The sequence below is a fragment of the Macaca thibetana genome, chromosome 17 (assembly GCF_024542745.1).
Source record: "Macaca thibetana thibetana isolate TM-01 chromosome 17, ASM2454274v1, whole genome shotgun sequence".
In the NCBI taxonomy this organism is placed as follows: domain Eukaryota; kingdom Metazoa; phylum Chordata; class Mammalia; order Primates; family Cercopithecidae; genus Macaca; species Macaca thibetana.
In genome coordinates this window covers 78,409,278-78,429,630 of record NC_065594.1, presented here as the reverse complement: position 1 = coordinate 78,429,630, position 20,353 = coordinate 78,409,278, and the positions used below count along the sequence as shown (strand labels likewise).

Genomic DNA, 20,353 nt, shown 5'->3' with positions numbered 1-20,353 from the left:
CCAAGGCGGACGGATCACCTGTGGTCAGGAGTTCGAGATCAGCCTGGCCAACATGGCGAAACCCCGTCTCTACTAAAAATACAAAAAAATTAGCTGGGCATAGTGGCGCTCACCTATAGTCCCAGCTACTTGGGAGTCTGAGGCAGGAGAATGGCTTGAACCCAAGTGGCAGAGGCTGCAGTGAGCCAAGATTGCACCACTGCACTGCAGCCTGGGAGACTCCATCTCAATTAAAATAAATAAATAGAAGTGGGTGAGGGACATATGATCTTAATCTAACTTTTTGAGCTGATTTGAAGCTGGACTTCATTCCTTGTGAGAGTTAGTGTATTTTCCATTCACCCTTACCCTAAGAATGGACTGCTTTGTGGTCCCAATCAAAAGCCTGGATTGTTTGCCAGAACTTCTCTTCCACAAAGGGCACTGAAACCCAAACTGTGCCCACCTGGCCCTGTCAAAGTGCTAAACCTCTGTTTTTTCCTTTTGCCACTCAGTTGTCTTCCAAATTAGCAGTTGCCTCAAGGAGAGATGCAGTACCTGGTGCCAGGCTTACCTCTCTTAGCTTCCATCTCTTCTGGATCTTGGCTCTACAAATTGCCTTGCTAGTTCTCTGATAACTCCAAGCAAATGGGTTTTGGATTTTTCCCTTATTAATTATTCTGTCTAGCTTTTCTAGTCATTCTTAATGGCAGGATTGTTCTGAAATAAACTAGTCAGCCATATCCAGAAGCAGAATTCTACATACACATGAACGAAAAATGTTATCGTATATAAATACTTTCCAATAACTTGGTTTTCTCGCTTATCCATATGTGAATCATCAACATCTTTCATAAGCATGGGGGGAAACCCCACCCCTGATATTTAACCGTGGGTTCTTTTCTATTCCCTAAGCATCTCGGCTGGTCTGAGAAATAAAGGGAAAGAGTACAAGAGAGAGAAATTTTAAAGCCGGGTGTCCGCGGAAGACATCACATGTCGGCAGGTTCCATGATGCTCTCCGAGCCGTAAAACCAGCAAGTTTTTATTACCAATTTTCAAAAGGGGAGGGAGTGCATGAATAGGGTGTGGGTCACAGAGATCACATACTTCACAAGGTAATAAAACATCACAAAGCACATGGAGGGAGGGCAAGATCACAGGATCACAAGATGGGGTGAAATTAAAATTGCTAATGAAGTTTCAGCATGCGTTGTCGTTGATAACATCTTATCAGGAGACAGGGTTTGAGAGCAGACAACCAGTCTGACCAAAAATTATTAGGCAGGAATTTCCTCGTCCTAATAAGCCTGGGAGCACTACAGGAGACCGGGGCTTATTTCATCCCTTCGGCTTCCACCATAAAAGACGCCGCCCCCACGGCCGTTTATAGGCCTACCCTCAGGGGCACATTCTCTTTCTCAGGGATGTTCCTTGCTGAGAAAAAGAATTCAGTGATATTTCTCCTATTTGCTTTTGAAAGAAGAGAAATATGGCTCTGTTCCATCCAACTCACTGGCAGTCAAACTCCAAAGTCTTATCTCCCTTGTTCCCTGAAGATTGCTGTTAGCCTGTTCTTTTTTCAAGGTGCCCAGATTTCATATTGTTCAAACACACATGCTCTACAAACAATTTGTGCAGTTAACGCAATCATTGCAGGGTCCTGAGGTGACATACATCCTCCTCAGCTTACAAAGATGACAGGATTAAGAGATTAAAGACAGGCATAGGAAATCACAAGGGTATTGACTGGGGAAGTGATAAGTGTCCATGAAATCTTCACAAGTTATGTTCAGAGATTGCAGTAAAGACAGGCATGAGAAATTATAAAAGTATTAATTTGGGGAACTAATAAATGTCCATGAAATCTTCACAATTTATGTTCTTCTGCCGTGGCTTCAGCCGTTCCCTCCGTTCAGGGTCCCTGACTTCCCACAACACATGAGTATGTCAATATTAATTTGCACAATAATTTAAAATTGCTAGATAGAATTTATACCATTCTATGATTGTAGCATAATTTTTAGCCAAATGGTTATAATTGTATATTTCAAGCATTTTTCTATTTTTTCTTTCTTATAAACAGCAATATAATCTCATTTTCATATATACATTTGTAAGTAGTTGTAATTATATCCTAAGTATAATATCTCAAAATAAAAATTTATTTAAAAAGTATGAATATTTGAAAGGTTTTCTTGTTTCACTAAAGGTTCCTCTAGGAAAATCATACTGATTTATATTTCTACCAGTGGTATGTAAGTGCCAATTTCCCTTTCTTTTTTTTTTTTTGAGACGGAGTCTTGCTCTGTCACGCAGGCTGGAGTGCAGGGGAGCAATCTCAGCTCACTGCAACCTCCACTTCCCAGGTTCAAGCAATTCTCCTGCCTCAGCCTCCAGCATAGCTGGGACTACAGGTCTGTGCCACCACGCCTGGCTAATTTTTTTGTATTTTTAGTGGTGACAGGTTTTGCCATGCTGGCCAGGCCGGTCTCGAACTCCTGGCCTCAACTGATTTGCCTGCATTGGCCTCCCAAAGTGCTGGGATTACACGTCCAGCTGATTTCTCTACATGTTTAAGCTTTTTTTTTTTTTTAGAGACAGGGTCTCTCTGTGTCACCCAGGCTGCAGTACAGTGGTGTGATATCATGGCTCACTGTATCCTGGAACTCCTGGGCTCAAGGGATCCTCCTGTCTCAGCCTCTCAAGTAGCTGGGACTACAGGCACATACCACTATACACTATACTCGGCTTCTTTTTTTTTGGTTGGGGGTGTTTCACTCTGTCGCTCAGGCTGGAGTGCAGTAGTGTGATCATGGCTCACTGCAGCCTTGACCTCCACAGGCTCAGGTGATCTTTCCACCTCAGCCTCCCAAGTAGCTGGGACTATAGGCACATGCCACCACACTTGGCCAATTTTTACATTTTTTTGTTTTTGTTTTTGTTTTTTTGAGACAGTGTCTCACTCTCATCTAGGCTGGAGTGCAGAGGTGTGATCTCAGCTCACTGCAACCACTGCCTCCTGGGTTCAAGCGATTCTCCTGCCTCAGCTTCCTGAGTAGCTGGGATTACAGGCATGCACCACCATGCCTGGCTAATTTTTGTATTTTTAGTAGAGAGAGGTTTCACCATCTTGCCCAGGCTGGTCTCAAATTCCTGACCTCAAGTGATCCTCCCACCTCAGCCTCCCAAAGTGCTGGGATTACAGGTGTGAGCCACCACCATGCTCGGCCTAAGTATTTTCTAAATAATAGAATTTCATGTATTCTATTATTAAAACTCAGTATTCTCTATGAAAGCTTGCCTGTGTCTGGCTTATAAACAAGTATTTTCTAAATGATTCTTTTATATTCTTACAGTGGGAACACTGTCGGGATCACAAAGAAAAAAAATTAACTTGCACCCTGACCTTCCAGAGCTCATGATTCCTCACAGATGATCTTCTATGACCCCCTTTTCATTCAGGTCCATGGTGATGTTCCTGGAAGGCCTGAATCCTCTGTAGACAGGTTCACCTCTTTGTGCTCTTACCAGTTATAGACATATTTTGGACCCTGCCTTTATCTTGAACTACAATTATGTATTACAGCCCAAAGTCCAGGATGGTTCCTTCATCTCTTTCTGTCGATGCTACATATTCACATAGGATGACTGTAGTTTCTTTCTATTCCTTTGTGTTACTCCCTTAAACTTGTCCCGTTTGAACTCTATTCTATGGTTCTTACCACTCACCCAGTTTACCAAAATCACTCACTTATGTCAGAGGTCAAGAAACTATGGATCCCAGGTACAAATCTGGCCTGCCACCTGTTTATGTAGATCAAGTTTCATCACAATACAGCCATGTTCACCGTATAGGTATTGTCTGTGGCTGCTTAGTGATATCGCTGTGGAGTTGGGTAACTGGGGCAGAGACCACAAGGTTCCTGAAGCCTAATATATTTACTTTCTGGCTTTTCTGGAAAAAGGTTGCCAGCCCCTGATCTAAAGGCTGGCTATCCTTCTAACTCTATAAGAAGATCTTGAACTTCATAAAGATTTCCTCAGTGCCAGATTAAGCAGCTGCACAGACCAAACCCCCAGCTCCCCAACTCCAGTGGACACGGGGCTCTTATCTGCTCAGTATCACTTTATTTAGGGCGTACCACCCCCTCCTTCCTGAAGAAACCATCCTCAGTTTCTGGATTCAGATGAGATGGTTTTGTCCCCTCCCACCACCCCAGGCCTATCAGAGCCCTCCTTGCAATTCTTGGCAGATCTATCATGAAAGACATCTCCCTTTAAATCTAGGCTCTCAACCTGTTAGCACGATGAAGGCTAAGGCTGACAGCAACTGTCTTGCTCCCATATGGAAGGAGCCCACCTAATAGTTATGCCAGCAGAAGTCAGGGAGCCAAAATAGGAACCCACAGAGTCCCAATTCCCTTCTTTGAATCCCTAGATGGACTTGCAAGAAGCCAGCTTCATGTCTTGCAATTTTCATCTTAAAACTTGACTGTGACTGATTTATAAATACTAGAATTCCCAGTTACATGAGCCCATAAATTACTCTTTCTGCCTAAGTTAGTTTTGACAGGGTTTCTGTGAAACGAAAAAAGTCTGGACAAGCATAAAAACTGAGACCGTGGCCAGGTGTGGTGGCGAACACCTGTCATCTCAGCCACTCAGGAGGCCGAGGCGGGAGGATGGCTTAAGCCCAGGAGTTCGAGGTCACAGTGTGCTATGACTGTTTCATCGCAGTCTAGCCTGGGTGATAGAGTAAGATCCTGTCTCTATCAAATAAATGCACAGAAACTGGGACCAGGAGTGAAAGGCGCCAGAGGAAAATTGATTAGGTAAATGGTATGCATGAGGCCGAATGGAAGACAACAGAAATCTCTGAATCTGGGAAGTTGATGAGGCTTGGTGCCAGTGAACCTTGATTTGAAGCTGGCTTCATAGACCACATCCCCAACTTCCCCACTCCAGTGGATACGGGGCTCTTATCTGTTCAGCATCACTTTATTTAGGGTATACCATCCTCTCCTTCCTGAATAAAATCATCCTCTGTCCCTGGATTCAGGAGAGATGATTTTGTTCCCTCCCACCACTCCAGGCCAATCAGAGTCAGGTACCTCTTGTGCCTTTGGACCCAAATCACTTACAGACTTTGGATCTGGGAGGTGCAGAGAATGAAGTTTTACAATGGTGCTTCCTCATTGACATCAAGAAGCACAGTATGTGTCAGGCATCACTGATCTAAATAGGTGAAGGTGCTCCCTGCCGGAGGCAATTGGCCTAGAGGCCTTCAATTCCTTGGGTACTACCCAGCTGTCTGGGACTCAGGGCATAGACAGCCACCATACTGGTGTGCCACACAGCCCAGTGTTTAGGAAGCTCTTAGTCTAAAAAAACCAGGCTGAGTGTCCTGGTTACTTTTGTGGCTTTTAGTAAGTTGCAAGAAGAAATAGACAGGCTTCAGCCGAGTTGGCACATCAGGAAGCCATGCAGTCTTGGATGAAAGCCATTTTTGCAGAGGGAGGACCTTCCAGCCTGCACCAACAACCCCAGATTGGAAGAGGCATGTTTCCTGCAGAATGCAAAAGCTGTATGAACCCTCCCAAGTTGAAGTAAGTGAGAGTTAGTCAGAGAGGCGGGTAAACACCTGGGAAGTAAGCCTGGGAACAGGCTTGAGGGCTGGGCGTGTGACCTGTGTGGTCGCACATCGCCCCACACTTAGAAGGGCCCTATGCTTGGTTTACTGCTCCGTTCTCATAGTCTTTAAACTATTAATATACTTTGAACAAGGGCACACATTGTCATTTTGCAAATTGTGTAGCTGGTCCTGCCTGGGACTCTGAAGAAGTCAGAGAATCAAATGACCCTAATCCTCCAAGATCCTTGGATCTAGCACAAGGCTCCTCCCTCCTCCTGCTGAGTACTAATTACTGGCTGAGTAATAATTTCCCCCATTTCCAGGCCTGGGGTGTATCCAGGGAACCAGGGGCAGATTGACCCTGCCTATCACCTCTATCAACTCATTCAGAGGCAGAGAACTACCCTGAAAGAATAAGACCATGGACCCTGAGGGGCAGAGTGCTGAACTTCCAGTGATAAGGTTTAGATTCAAAAGCCTGGACTCAATAGGCTTCTGGCTTGGGTTTCTACTCAGTTTTCAAGGGAGTTATATCCAGGACAATCACAAACTTGGTGACTGTTTAATTCCCTAAGCCCGTGGTTCTCAAACTCTGTCCCAAGGTGCTCTTGGGTACTGCAGAGAATTCAGAGATGCCATATGCAATATTTTACTTTTTTTTTTTTTTTTTTTTTTTTTTTTAGGAAATATAGTGGGATTCAACATCTGTCAGAAGCCACACTGACAGGTAGCTCAGGTTAACATTAGATCATGCTATATTCTTTTCAGTGGTGTCATATTATTTGCAAAGTGGTTGCTTATATTTGTGGAAGTTATTGTGATTTAAAAACACAAAAAAGTCAGTATGGAACAAAAAATGAAGGTGGCAGTGTCTACTATGATTCAAAGGTTGGGAAGTTGTGCAATGTCCAACAGGAACACATGTCCCATCAGTTATTGTGATTATTTTAAGAATAAAATGAAACTATTATTTTTAAATGTACAGTATTATTTCTTCAAATGGTTACTAAGTTACTAAGACAGGAGTCCATATTAATTTGTTCGCACTTATTTTCTTAAATTTTTTTTGTTTTCGTTTTTGTTTTTTTGAGATATAGTTTCATTCTGTCGTCCAGGCTGGCATGCAGTGGCACTATCTTGGCTCACTACAACCTCCACTTCCTGGGTTCAAGCTATTCTCATGCCTCAGTCTCCCAAGTAGATGAGATTACAGGCACCTGCTACCACGCCCAGCTAATTTTTGTATTATTAGTAGAGACGAGGTTTTGCCATGTTGGCCAGGCTGGTCTTGAACTCCCGACCTCAAGTGATCCACCTGCCTCGGCCTCCCAAAGTGCTGGGATTACAGGCATGAGTCACCGCACCCAGCCTCTATTTTCTTAATTAATTGGCCTGTTAGGTATTATCCTTTGGCACAGAGATGCTATGAAGAAAAGTGACTAAGGCACTAAGGGTGCTATGAAGGAGAATGTTGAGACCTCTGTTCTAGGATATTCCCCAGAACCCCACATCTTCACCAACAGGAGGTGGGCTGGTCAGTCTGCCCCAGAATTCTCTCCGCGGCCATGGAGGACCACAGAAAAGGAAGCATCTCCCAAAGAGCTGAGCCAAGTGCAGTCCAGGGGCTGACCCAGGCCCCCCACCTTACGTTCCAGAAAGGTTTCATGTACGTTACGGACTGGTAGATGCCTGCTCTCTTCCTTTTCTTTTCCTTTCAAATGAGAGTTTTTAAGGTAGTTTTCAAACGTACCCTCCTCCATGATATATTAAACACATGAAGGGTGATTACATTTACCAGTTGGAGATTGCTGCCCTGTGAAGAGCCATGTCTTGGCTTGAAAAAGAGAAAGCCAGATTGTCCAAAGCCCCTGGACCAGGAAACGAACGGCCTCAGTAGAAGGCGGTAGGGTTGACTCGCTGTGGGGAAGAGGTGAGTGTATAAATGGTTACTCATGGGCTGGATGTATTATTTGGGGAGGGGAGTACACACAAGAAGTTACACACATGGAAAAAGAGAATGTGTGTGTGTGTGCGTGCGCGCGTATGTGTGCATGCATGTCTGGGCAGCCAAGAAGTGGGATGTAGTAGGCCAGGAATCTTCTTTGCATGGGGGAACTGCCCCTTCCACATTCCATTATTCCATTATGCCATTCAGATTGGACTCTTCCATCACTGTGCCTTCTTGCCCTGTGGTCCCAAGAACGGACATGCACAGATGTGAGTTCCTCCACTACATTTGGCATACAGGCACTGGGTAAGAAAAGGTCACTCTCTTCTCTCTGGGATTACAAGGACCACATGGAGCAGCTCTTGACACCACACCTAGAGAACCTAGATGAGAGGAGGCCAAGGAGAGGCTGAGAAGAGGTAAGAGGCAGAGGAAGACAGAGTTGATTTTACCATTGAACTCATCTTCTTGGATTGATCCAAGCCTGATTTAGCCAAGTGTTGATTTTTGTTGCTGAACTAAAATGTCCCTTTTGTGCTTACAGAGGTCTGAGCTAAGTATTTGTCATTTGTTATTCAAAGACTTCTGACTAACAGTATCTCCAACTTTGGGAAACCAAATAAAAAAATGGCAGGAACATTAAGGTATAAGACAACATGCTTGTCCTTTTTGCGGGTGAAGCTTTGATGATAGGGTAGTGTGTAGGTCAACATTTTTGTGATGATTTTAAGCTGACTTAAGTTTTGTGCATTCTGGAACGAATATCTGCAACTCACAGGCACATTTTACCTTTGTGTGCTTGTACAATGGTCTTCAAGCACATAATCCCCTGGATCTGGTTGAAGTGAAAATTAAATTGATTTTCTACAATTTGTCTTCCTTGTCAGAAAACAGGGCCAAGAGCTTTTAAAAACTGGTACTGCAGTTGTGTGACTGTAGGCTGGATGACATCATTCTTCTGGGGATGATTTCATGTATGCCCTTTCTGGATATGTCTGAAAGCAAACCCAGCGTCAGGAGGGAGGGAAATCTACACACACAGCTCTTGATGAATCTTTGCATACTGAAGCCTTTATGAGCTGATTGGCAGGGTCAAGTGGCCACTGTTTAGAGGGCGACAAGCCCTGTTAATTGGTTCTTTGCCAAGCAAAATTGCACAGGAGAATTTTTCTAGTGAGCTTGTTCAAGTGAGTCCTTCTAAACAGCCTGATGTTCCCTGGTGTGAGCCCCCAGAACTGCAGCCGAGAGCATGTGCAACAAAGAGCCCCCTTGGAGGCTCAGCCCCCAACTCTCCTGGTAAATTGCACCTCCCAACACAGGGGAGGAGGCAGTGGGGGAGAAAGACAGATCTTGTTTAAACCACCTTTTGCCTGAACTGAGTATGGATAGGACTGCAAAATATTCTGAACCATTTTCTGGCAGAGTTTTGTCATGTGTTCCAGATGATTTCTTTTAATCAGGAATATTTTATGAAGCAAACACCTATGCATTCTCTGTTTCTGCCCTCAGTTGTACAGTGATTGGAGACTAGTGTTCTGGTTTCTATGCAAGATGAAGTTTAAGGCCTACGCCCAAGGAAATATGAAGCAATGCTTATTAGCAGAAGTGTGCAATGTGAAGCATGCAGAAAGGTCCAACAGGCCTTGCCAAGGGAGAAGGAAGCTCTCGTTCCTGAAGCTGAGCCTGGAAGACCCAGCTAAAGGGGGGCTGACCAGACATGCATTTGCAGAAAAAGGGGTATGTTATGGGCTGACTTGTGTCCCTCTAAATTTCCTATGTTGAAGTCCTAATTTCTAGTACCTTAGAATGTGGCTATATTTGGAGATAGGAACTTTAATGAGGTAACTAAGCAAAAATGAAGTCACTGGCATGAACCTTAATCTAGTATGACTCTGGTATCTTTCTAAAAACAAGGAATTAGGGCCGACTGTGGTGCCTCACGCCTGTAATCCCAGCACTTTGGGAGGCTGAGGCAGACAGATCGCTTGAGGCCAGGAGTTCGAGACCAGCCTGGCCAACATGGTGAAACCCCATCTCTACTAAAAATAAAAAATTAGCCAGGCATGGTGGCACTTGTCTGTAGTCCCAGCTACTCAAGAGGCTGAGGCAAGAAAAATGCTTGAATCTGGGAGGCAGCGAGAATGCACAGGGAGAAGCTGGCCGCTACAAGCCCAGGAGAGAGGCCTTGGAAGAAACCAACCTTGCTGACACCTTCATCTTGGATTTCCAGCCTCCAGAATGGGAGGAAATAAATTTCTGTTATTTTGCCCATCCAGTTTGTGGTTCTTTGTTATGGCAGCCCTAGCAAACTAAGGCAGGGTGCAACCGAAAACCTACTTAGGGTGATGTCCCTGCAAGAGCCTGCCCTCTGAGCTCTCCACCCATGGAATGAAACCTCAGTAGCACCATTCCTCAATGTAGCTGGGATATTTTTCTAGGGCTTTGGCATACCTTTTCTTGCTATTGTGTCATCCAACAATGACTAGACATTCTTCTTTAAACTGATCTTGATAATTTGTCTTCACCTACTGAACATGTGTAGAAATTTGTCAAGCCTTCTGTTAGTTACTTATCCAAGCTACTCCTGTTTCTCCCTTTAAAGTTCACCATGTAAGTCCCTTTCTTTAATCTGTGAATTTAAATTGCTAATGCTCTACTTGTCTAGCTGTTCTTTATAAAGCAGCATTTGGGGGTGTTTATCTTTTCAACTTAGAAAGAAAAGTGAAGGGATTGATTGTGGAATTCATGTTTTCTGCTCCTCTCTGAGCTCTGCTGAGAGTGCGTACAAACTAGCTTAGGGGCAGCAAATACATAGGGGCTTTATATTTGGAGGGGCTCCATAGAGGGGTATGGAAATATTCTTTGTGGTCCAGAATATATTTCAGAGCATAATTCATTGCCAGATCAATGTCCTTAAGTGAATACAAAAGACAAAGAGGACTGGGGAAGAAAAATAATTCAATGGATAAGTAAATAACTCAATGGGTTAGTATCTCCATGGAAACCATAAAATGCATCATCTCTATGGAGACTCTCATAATCTGCTTCTGGACTTACGGTAGTGTATAACCTGTTGTAATCATACATTGGGGGTGGAGGGAAAGTGACAAGAGGAAGCAGGGGAGAGGATGATCCTTTTCTTTCCTTGGCGGATGTGATAGCTATTGCCACTCTAAGTTTAATCAATTATGGTATTGTATTCACCCAAAGTTATGATTCTGGGAAACCAGGTCCCTAGGATGGGGTAAGAGGCACCTGAGGATCTAATGTTGATAGGCCCAGTACTGAACTGGGTATCTGACATATATTAATAGTTGGTATTCAAAAAAGGTGTGAATGAATGAATGTAATAAGCAATTGCACCAGATCTGATTCCAGGCTCAGGCCCTGTGCATCATCTCTGTTCTGCAAAAACAAAAAAAGGTAGAGACCTACTTCTGCCCTGGGGAATACTCAGTACTGCCTGCATAGGGCCAAGTAGAACCAGTAACTCCCATGTTGCTTCCTTCCTTTCTTTCAGTGAGAATGGTGCTCAACAGTATGAATGTGGTCAAAGGATGAAACAATGGTCAGTCTGGAGAGAAGATAAACAGGGTTCAGGGCAACAGACCAGTTAATGGATGCAAGTCACTGTGTCCAGAGAAGTTACATCCTGCTGGAACCTCCCTGTTCTGAGCCTCACTAGCCTCAGGACACGAACTAGGATTCCGGTTATTTTTTATACGCAGGGTACTATGCGCCTTTGTCCCCCATCTGCTGTGGCTCACTTGTTGGCAATTAGCCCACTGCAAAGTGATTTCTGAGCATTTACCATGGTAATGCCTCAGATCAGCATCCAGACATTTCTGTCCATTCATCTGGTTTCTTCCGCTTTATCTTGGTGCCAGGTTATTGCCCTGGCTCTGCTGACCCCAGAAGAAAATTTTTACTGTCCCTTTTCTATACTTAGACATGTTTAGATCCACAAATATTTACCATTGTGTTATAATTGCCTCTAATATTCAGTTCAGTCACATGCTGTTCAGGTTTGTGGCCTAGGTGCAACAGGTCATACCATATAGCCTAGGAGTGTAGTAGGCTATGCCATCTAGGTTTCTGTTAACTACACCCTATGATGCTCACGTGACAAAATCAACTAAGGACACATTTCTCAGAATGTATACCCATTGTTAAGCAATGCATGACTGTGTGTCTGTATACCATATATAAAAATATATAGAGAATAGCTTGAGATCAGACTATATACAGTGTTTTGTACCCCGCATTTTCTTTAATATATAATGAATACATTTTCCCCATTACTAGATACTTAAAGACATAATTTTAAATGACTACATAGTACTCATTGTATGAAAATGCTATTATTTACTTAACCTCTGTGAGACTTTGGCTGCTTCCAGTTTCCCCAGGATTCTAAACATCACGTGTCTCTTTACGTGCGTTCTTCCACACTTCTTGGTTGTTGCCTTAGGATATGTCACTTTAGGTAGAATTCCTGGGCTGCGCTAAAAAGTAGAAACATTTTAAAGATTCACATTCTTGCTGCTTCTGCTATTCATCTCTGTAAGTGCCATGTTATTTTTTTTTTCTTTTTTTTGAGACGGAGTCTTGCTCTGTCGCCCAGACTGGACTGCAGTGGCCTGATCTCAGCTCGCTGCAAGCTCCGCTTCCCGGGTTCACGCCATTCTCCTGCCTCAGCCTCCCGAGTAGCTGGGACTACAGGCGCCCGCCACCTCGCCTGGCTAGTTTTTTGTATTTTTAGTAGAGACGGGGTTTCACCGTGTTAGCCAGGATGGTCTCGATCTCCTGACCTCGTGATCCCCTCGCCTCGGCCTCCCAAAGTGCTGGGATTATAGGCGTGAGCCACCGCGCCTGGCCTAAGTACCACATTTTTTAGGTGTACAAAATTTATACACGATTTTAAGTTCGTGGGTATCAGGGTTCATATTTCTCTTAATTTTGTATTTCCTTGCAGTCCTACTTAGGGGTGGCAGGGCTCCTCAAGGGATGGGTGTACCAGAGACAACCATGAGGTATTCTAAGGTATTCCCTAGGACTCCGAGAAAAACACTCATCTTTCCAAAGGGAAAGAAGGGATTAGATGTTAGCATCCTACCCTGTGTCAGATCCAGGGCATCCGGCGAAACTGATGTTCGTGGATGGAATACAATGACACCTCAGAAAAGAAATACTCCTTACTTTGGTGGAGGCCTTTAAACTTTTGGGGGCTCATTTTGTCTGCCTAACTCGCCCAGCCAGGGTGCAAAATGGCCACTTAGGAGCATGAATGAGGTACCAGCGTCCCTATAATCTAAGGGGCAGGGAGTCATCACTGGGGTGGCTGCCGCTCTACTGTTTGCGACTGTAATAAAACACTTCCTGGAGGCCGAGGGACCCGCTCCATCCTGACTTTTCCCCTCAGTAGCTAGAGAGAAGGCAGCTGAAAAGAGGAGACAGAACTGGTGCTGAGTGGGCCTGGAGCTTCCCAGGAAAAGGAAAGAGACGGAGAGGGCTGCAGTTCAAAGTCCAGATGCGCTTTCCTTCCATTCTCTTCCCTTCCTCCCTGCCCTCCGCACTCCATTTTCCCCTTTTCGTGGGTGGGTGCTCCTGACTTGCTGCGGACTCCAGAGATGGTGGGGTTCAGCCTCCTCACTGCTTAGCTAAGTTCCCAGCCCAGCAGCCCCAGCGGGGCTGTTTTCGGTAACCAAAGCGCTAGGAATCAACCTCTCTCTCGGCCTCTCCCCTTTCGGTTTCCTTCTTGGGTTGGCTGGAAACTTTACCCAGACACCGAAGCAGCTCTGCCCGGCCTTTTGGCACAGGCCACCGGCCGAGGCCCCGCGGGGCGCTCTCCCTCCCCAGGTGCCCCTGGACCCTGACCCTGCCCTCTGGGGCTCGCCCGGAGCCCGTTTCCCCATGGATCGCCGGGGCGGAGTGGGCTGGCTGGCGTGAAGAGGGGGCCACGGCCCAGCTCTCCCCGGCGCCGGCCCGGTGGGCGCACGGCCAGCCTCCGGCCCCGACTCGGTCCCTCCCAGCGCCCGCCCCAGCCGAGGCCCCCTCCCGGCCCAGCCGCCCGCCCGCCCGCGGGGGCGTGGGAGCGCCGCGGGAGCAGCTGGGACCCGGGCCGGGCCGGCAGGCGGCGGCGGCGGCGGCTGCGGCCTAGGGCTCCCGCGCGGCCACCGGCCTCTCCCCTCCCCCTCCCGGAAGCGCGGGGCGGGGTCCCCGGCCGGGCCGCGGGGGCGGGCGCGGGGGCCGGGCCGGGGCGGGACGCGCTTGGCGCTCGCGGGCTCGGCGGGCTGTGCGCGCCCACTCCCGCTCCAGCGGCCAGCGCGCGCGGGCCCAGGCCGCCCGGCTCCAGCCCAGCAGCAGCGGCGGCGGCGGCAGTTCGCGCGAGGCCCCGCGCCCCCAGCAGCTCCTCCCCCGCGCCGTGCATGGAGACGCGGCCCGCCACCCGCAGCTGAGCCCCCGCCGCCCGGCCGGGACCCGCCGGGGCTGGGGTGGCCTCGGGCTCCGGCCGGCCCCGCCGCCCGAGGGTTGCGCGCGGCCCGCGGGCCTCGCCGCCCCGCGCGGATCGCCGCGGCCCGGCCGTCCCGTGCCAGGAAGTAGCCGTCTTGAGCGCCATGGCTCACTCCCCGGTGCAGTCGGGCCTGCCCGGCATGCAGGTAGGCGGGCGCGGGCCGCGGGGCCGGGATGCGCGACCGGGGCGGAAGCGGCAACTTGGCGGTGTCCACACGGCGCCCCCCTACGCCCAGCTGGCCGGGGTCGCGCCAGAGCCTGGCTCCCCGCGCGCCCAGCTCGGCCGGGGGTCCGAGTCCGAGCCCCTGATGTCCCTGCCGGCTCTGGCGGCCGAGGTCTCCGGCGTGTGCTTGCAGGAGCCGTAGGGACCGCGGCCTGGGTCCGGATGTGGGGGTGCGGGCGCCTCGTCCTACGCGCTCCCCTCGCCCCAACACTCCTCCGGAGCTGCAGGCCCTGGGTGGCCTCCTCCCCGGGAGAAGTGAGGTGGAGGGATGCCCTTGGAGGCCCCCGCCGGGTCCCTGGGCCCTGCGTGCGGGCCGGGTTGGCGGCGGCCCCCAGGACGCGCCCCCCCAGGCTCGTCCCCCACCCCCGGGCGGGCGGGCGGGCGGGAGACCTGGGCAGGGCGGGGACGGGGAGCGCGCCTGGACTCGTCCGGGCCCGAGCGGAGTAGGCAGGGCGGAGTGGAGGAAGGTGTAACCGCGAGTTCCACTTGGAGTGGCTTTGCCTGGAGCCCCCTTGCACCTGCGGACTGGGGGGAAGTGCGAGCTGCAAACCTTCTGGAAGGAGGAATCCCTCGCACAGCCGCACACCAGGGTCCCGGGCCTTTCACTTTGAGACTTGGTTGCATTTACAGGAGTTCTTCGCCCAGTAAACCTCTCCTTCGGTACTTGGTGACATCGTGGCCTACCAGCGACTTTTTGAGGGATGGGGGAGGAGTTGAATTTCAAATTTACATGTATAAGTTAAAGGTTTTTTGTTGTTTTTGTTGCCACTGGGGACTGCTTTTAGCCCTTTGAAAAACAAAACCACCGTCCTTGGCTAACTCTTGTAAAGTTTGTAGGCGCAGAAATGGTGGCAAAATGCTTAGGATTGAAATCTTAGGATACAATTAGGATATGTCAGGAAAGTTTGCTCTCCCAGTCTAGCTGAGTGAACGTTAAGTGTTCGAAGAAAACCAGAAGCATCCAAGTAGATTACCGGTTGACTTATAGATACCAACAGGCTCATTCCCTGTGTGTTGAGGGCTGAGAAGCACAGTGCCCAGACCTGGGACTGCCTCTGGAGTCTGCCCGCGTTTTCCAGTGAGATCATCCCTCTCCCTTCTTTTTTTGAAACCATAAAAAGAAAACTGGATTTCACTGTTCACGTTTGAATTCTGGAAAAATAAGAACTCAAAGTTACCGCTTTAATGGCAGCTAGAATTTTACTCCAACTGTGTGTGTATGTATATATTTAAGCAGTATATATATGTGTGTATATAAATGTTTAAGCAGTAAATATATATATTTAAGCAGTAACAGTATCTTAAGAGTGACTGGGAAGATGCTTGAAGAATATTCTTTTGTCGACTCTCGTTTAAGGAGCGTTGAATTTAGCATGCATTCAAAACCTAAACTTCTGCTGACTGCTGGGTAACAATCAGATGTGGTTTCTTGGTATTTCCTAAAGCCGCTTTGGTATGAATTTAGAGGTGTGTAGGTCAGAGTGAACTGGGTGAAAAAACGAATTTCTTACCAGTCGAGCAAGAAGGACTCTTGTAATGATTTTTTAAAAAAACTTTTATCAATATTTCCTTTAGGTTGACATTTATACCGTGTGCATCAGGTTGGAGTCTAGCACAAATGCCTCACTTACTAGGTTAATTGGCCTTTGTGGATAGCCAATCAGTTTGAAAAGGTACTAAAGCCCCTTTGGCTGGTGCTGTGAAGTCAGTATCAGATGGTTACCAGGTGATACCTAGTATCTCACCTTTTCATTTTTGTCCTTTTTTTTTTTTTTTTTGAGTGGATCAGAGTTCTTAAATCTTGGGAAAAGAGGATACATTTCCTTAATAACTTTGCCTCTCAACTGTTACGTATCTGTTAGATTGTGTTACATGGGAACTGTTTTTGTTTTCTCAGTATGAAAGATGGTAAGTGTTTCTCAGGAGAAAAGATGATCAGATTTTCAGCTGTTAACAGTTTTACAGTTTTAGAGGTAGGAAAGTTGGCTTCTGCCAGTCATTCCTGTACCTAAGTACATCTACAGACTGTATGGTAACAAAGTGTATCATTTGGGGAAGAACATTCTTTTCTCCTTCCCCACCCCCCAAAAGAAAAACAACAAGCACATTTATTTTCTACTTCAAATTAGCAGTTGCTGCTGCCCTGGGAGGCTTCCCTAAGAGTTGTTGCTGAAGATTCAATTAAAAGCACACCCGCTTTCAACTGTTGTCTGCTAAATGGGAGGAGAGAAGTCCATATCTCTTCTATGGCTTGCCCTGATAGGCCTCATAGCCCTCCCTTTTTCTTGTCTCCTGACCAGGGCTTATAAGGAGTTGGCTTAGAAAGACAGCAGAGTCTGCAATCCCAGCACTTTGAGAGGCCGGAGCGGGCGGATCATGAGGTCAGGAGATTGAGACCATCCTTGCTAACAAGGTGAAACCCTGTTTCTACTAAAAATCAAAAAAATTAGCTGGGCGTGGTGGCACAGGCCTGTAGTCCCAGCTACTCAGGAGGCTGAAGCAGGAGAATCGCTTGAACCCGGAGGTTGCATTGAGCTGAGATCATGCCATTGAACCTCAGCCTGGGCGACAGAGCCAGACACCATCTCAAAAAAAAAAAAAAAAGCAGAGTGAATTTAGGTGGCCTAGGCAAGGATGCTTGAAAAATAACAACCATGTTAGTATAAACACCATTCTTCCGTGTTTTGCAAATCATTTTTATGCCTCTTGATTCTTACTGGTACCGTTTGAGATGTAGGTATTATACCATTTTGTAGATGTAGAGACCAAGGGACGCTTAACTGACCAAGGTGAGATCGTATATTATATGGCAGATTTGTTATTGGAAACTACTGCTCCTCCTGCTCCCACTCACCATGCAGTGTTACTGTTTTGTGGTTACTTTTGCAAACATTAAAGTTTATCTCATTGCCAGTTGGATTGGCCAAATAAATTAGAAATAGGAGGCCGATTTTTTAATTTATTCAATCAGCAGCCCTTATTGAACTTCCATGTGCCAGGTCCTAGGGGAGGGGTTGAAAGTGGTAGATCTGAATGAGGTTACCACTTTAAGTAAATGTTTAATGAAAGTTGCTGAAGCCTTTCCTTTTTTTCTCCTAAACCCCAGTTTTATATTTCAGTAGGGGAAAAAAATAGACATCATAAACTGAATGAAGGTAGTGACGACAAGTAAACATAAAGAAAGCGGGCTGATCTGTGGCTGTAAGTACTCCGTCTTTCATTGAGCATTTCTTGTTTCACTCAATTGAGATTAAAAGGAAAGCTTCGGATGGAGGCAGGAACACCAATTGGCTTTGAGTTTGCAGAAATGTGATTTAAAAATGAGATTTCGGTTTGCACATTTCTGTTACCAAATTTTATCAGTCACTTTTCAACTTTTCTGGACCGTGACCCATGTAAGAAATAAATTTTACATCAGGATCAAAAACAGGTTTCAGGAGACAGTACTAATCCTTACTACGGGTTGAGTATCCCTCATCCAAAATGCTTGGGACCACAAGTGTTTCGAAGTTTGGAATATTTGCATTATATACTTGTTGAACATCCAAAATCAGAAGTGCTCCAATGAGCATTTCCTTTGAGCGTCATGTTGGCGCTCAAAAAGTTTCATATTTTGGAGCATTTTGGATCAGGGATGCTCAGCCTGTGCTTGTGATGTGCTGTTGTGGTACATTTAAAAAAGGAGCTGGTTGCAACACTAGATTGATTTCACAGCCCACTGGTTCCTGACCCACAGTTTGAAAAATACTGAATTATATACGTCACATGTATTGCAAATTGCAGGGCCTGGTTAATTTACCATGTTTCGAAGTTGTAAGTTTAACACAGTTTCATATTTGAAAACTCAGATAATTTAGAGGAATAGCTTAAAAACCTGAAGTTTCTCCTTGTTAACATCATCCTGTCCCCCTCGTTCCCCTTCTGTTTTTCTTGCTGCTTGGATAAACAGACCTTTGCTGAGAATGCCCCTTGCATCGGGGTAGTGAGACCGGTGTCTAATGGCCGGTTTGGGAACATAGGGAGCTTTTCTCAAGTGCTCTGCTCACCCTAGGGAAGCCTGTGCACTCTGGGACTCTGGGAAATGAAGGCAAACACAGGACAGCTGCATTTAATTGTGGCTTAAGTGCTCTTGTACTTTTTTTTTCTTGTTAGTGTCACATTTCCACGGGTTCTTTTCCGTTCCTTCCTTGGGAGATGCCTGCCCAGTTACCCTGTTACCATCTGCACCCTGGGGGAAGGTTGGTGTGTTACTGGGTGTGAAGAGTCAGGACTTCTGAGACGTGGGTTCTGAGAGCACCTCGGGGACTTGCTGAACTGTGGAGTGTGCTCTGGTGACTGACAGTATTGGACTGGGGAGCCTGCAGAGTATGGTGCCCGGAGCTGTGGGAGGCAGAGTTCAGAGCCTCAGTCCATCCTGTTTTCAAGAGGTCGGCTGCCTGCCTTGGGGCAGTGGGGTGCCTGTGGACCTGGGGGAGGCCTTGGATCTGTAGACAGCAGAAAGTACGGCACATTTTTGAGCAGATGATCTGTTCTGTGGGGCTCCTGCTTTCTCAGGTGTGGGGAGTGCTGGGCGCCCCTTTAGAAGGCATTGCAGCACTTCAGGGAAGAGGAAGTCCAGGGATACGAGTGGGGGCCCAGGTGTCAGTAGGACAGCCTAGGTGGATTTTTTTACTGTTCACTCAGCTTGGTGACTTGAACTCTCAGTGAACATTTTATAGTGTTTCATTACTCCCTTTGCTCTATGATCCTTTTTGCGGATCAATGCTAAAGAGTAATAAGGAAAGTACTCAGTTACTGTTAGTTACTGTTAGTTGCCTACGTGAGTGTCAAAAAACAAAAAACCTATTTTCACTACTCCGTGTTCCAAAGTGTAACAATGGTAAGAATTTGTTATGCTTGAAAGTGTTCTTTTTTGAGGGGGAGGATGGTCACAAGGTTTTTTTAAATTAGAAAAACCGAAACTTTTGGAGGAGTCCAGTCTCAGATCTGGGAGTGAGCGTTCTTGATAGCATTTCACATAGAACCAAGTGAACTTCAAGTAGGAATTGGTCAGATTAGATTTTCTAGCATGCTAACGGAGCAGAGTGGCCCTGCGCTAAGCAGTTAATTCCCATCCTCTTACTGACTTTGATGCTCTTCTTGGAGCTGCGTTCTGATACGTGGAGCTGAACTGCCTAATGTGGTGCAGGTTGAGGTTCATTTTCAGATCAGTATTTTTCGAGGATCCTGGTGCAAGATGTAGGGTGAACAGTTACTGAGGGGATGAGCCTGTCGATGGTCACTGCTGCTTTCTGCTGTGCTTGTGCAGTTACACACACTCTAAAGCTGGAGTCCAGGCGTCCAGTGCTGTCCTGAGAAATGGGTCACTTAGCTCTTTATTTGGGTGATTATTCCCGGTGATTCAGAGCTGCCGTTGTGGAAGCTCCTTACCTGCAGGAAGTGGACCACACCCAACCCACCTTTCTGTGGCTTTTTTTAATGCCTTAGCTCAGCCGATTATCATTAATGGAATCTTGTGGCTGGAGTGAGTGCAGGAAACAGAAGTTGCACTCTGTTATCCACGGCTCGCCACGTAGAATCAGCCACTGTCGTCAGACTGGTTTGTAGCACTCATTTCCCATAATTATGTTTTTGCAGTGGAAATTATAAAAAATCTCAGTGCCAAATGCTTTGGGAAAAAGAAAAAAAAAAACCTGCCTCCTGAGGTTGACTATGGAGTTTCTTAATCGTAAATGGCTCCCTGGTTTGCTTCTCAGTTTATTAGGGGAAATAAACTGAGATACGCCTTTGCTTGGTACAAACTGTGAAACATCCCAAATTGGTGGTTGCCAGTCACTTTATGCGCACCCAGGGAACAACATTGTTGACTCTAGAGACCTTCCATTGTGTTTCTTGAGGGTTCTTCGTCAGCAAAAGAAACCTTTTCTGTTCTGCGCCCTATTGATATCTGAATACATTGTGGGAACATTTCAAGTTTTAAATTAATGCTTACGAAATACGTAGCTGGGGTTTATCTTCCTATTATTTTAAGTCTCTTCCTGTTTTTTAAGAGAAT

General features: G+C 46.6%; 2 protein-coding genes across 2 annotated transcripts in view; one reads left to right on the top strand and one right to left on the bottom strand.

Annotated features, from left to right (window-relative positions):
• UBAC2 (UBA domain containing 2) overlaps nucleotides 1-20,353 on the bottom strand; it is an 885,094-nt gene that overhangs the window by 803,230 nt on the left and 61,511 nt on the right. The window lies entirely within an intron of this gene.
• Nucleotides 13,820-20,353, top strand: part of STK24 (serine/threonine kinase 24) — a 128,960-nt gene continuing 122,426 nt past the window's right edge. The window contains exon 1 of the mRNA XM_050765983.1: nucleotides 13,820-14,221. Coding sequence (XP_050621940.1) covers nucleotides 14,180-14,221 — 42 coding nt within the window. The 5' untranslated portion in view covers nucleotides 13,820-14,179. The remainder of the gene's footprint in view (nucleotides 14,222-20,353) is intronic.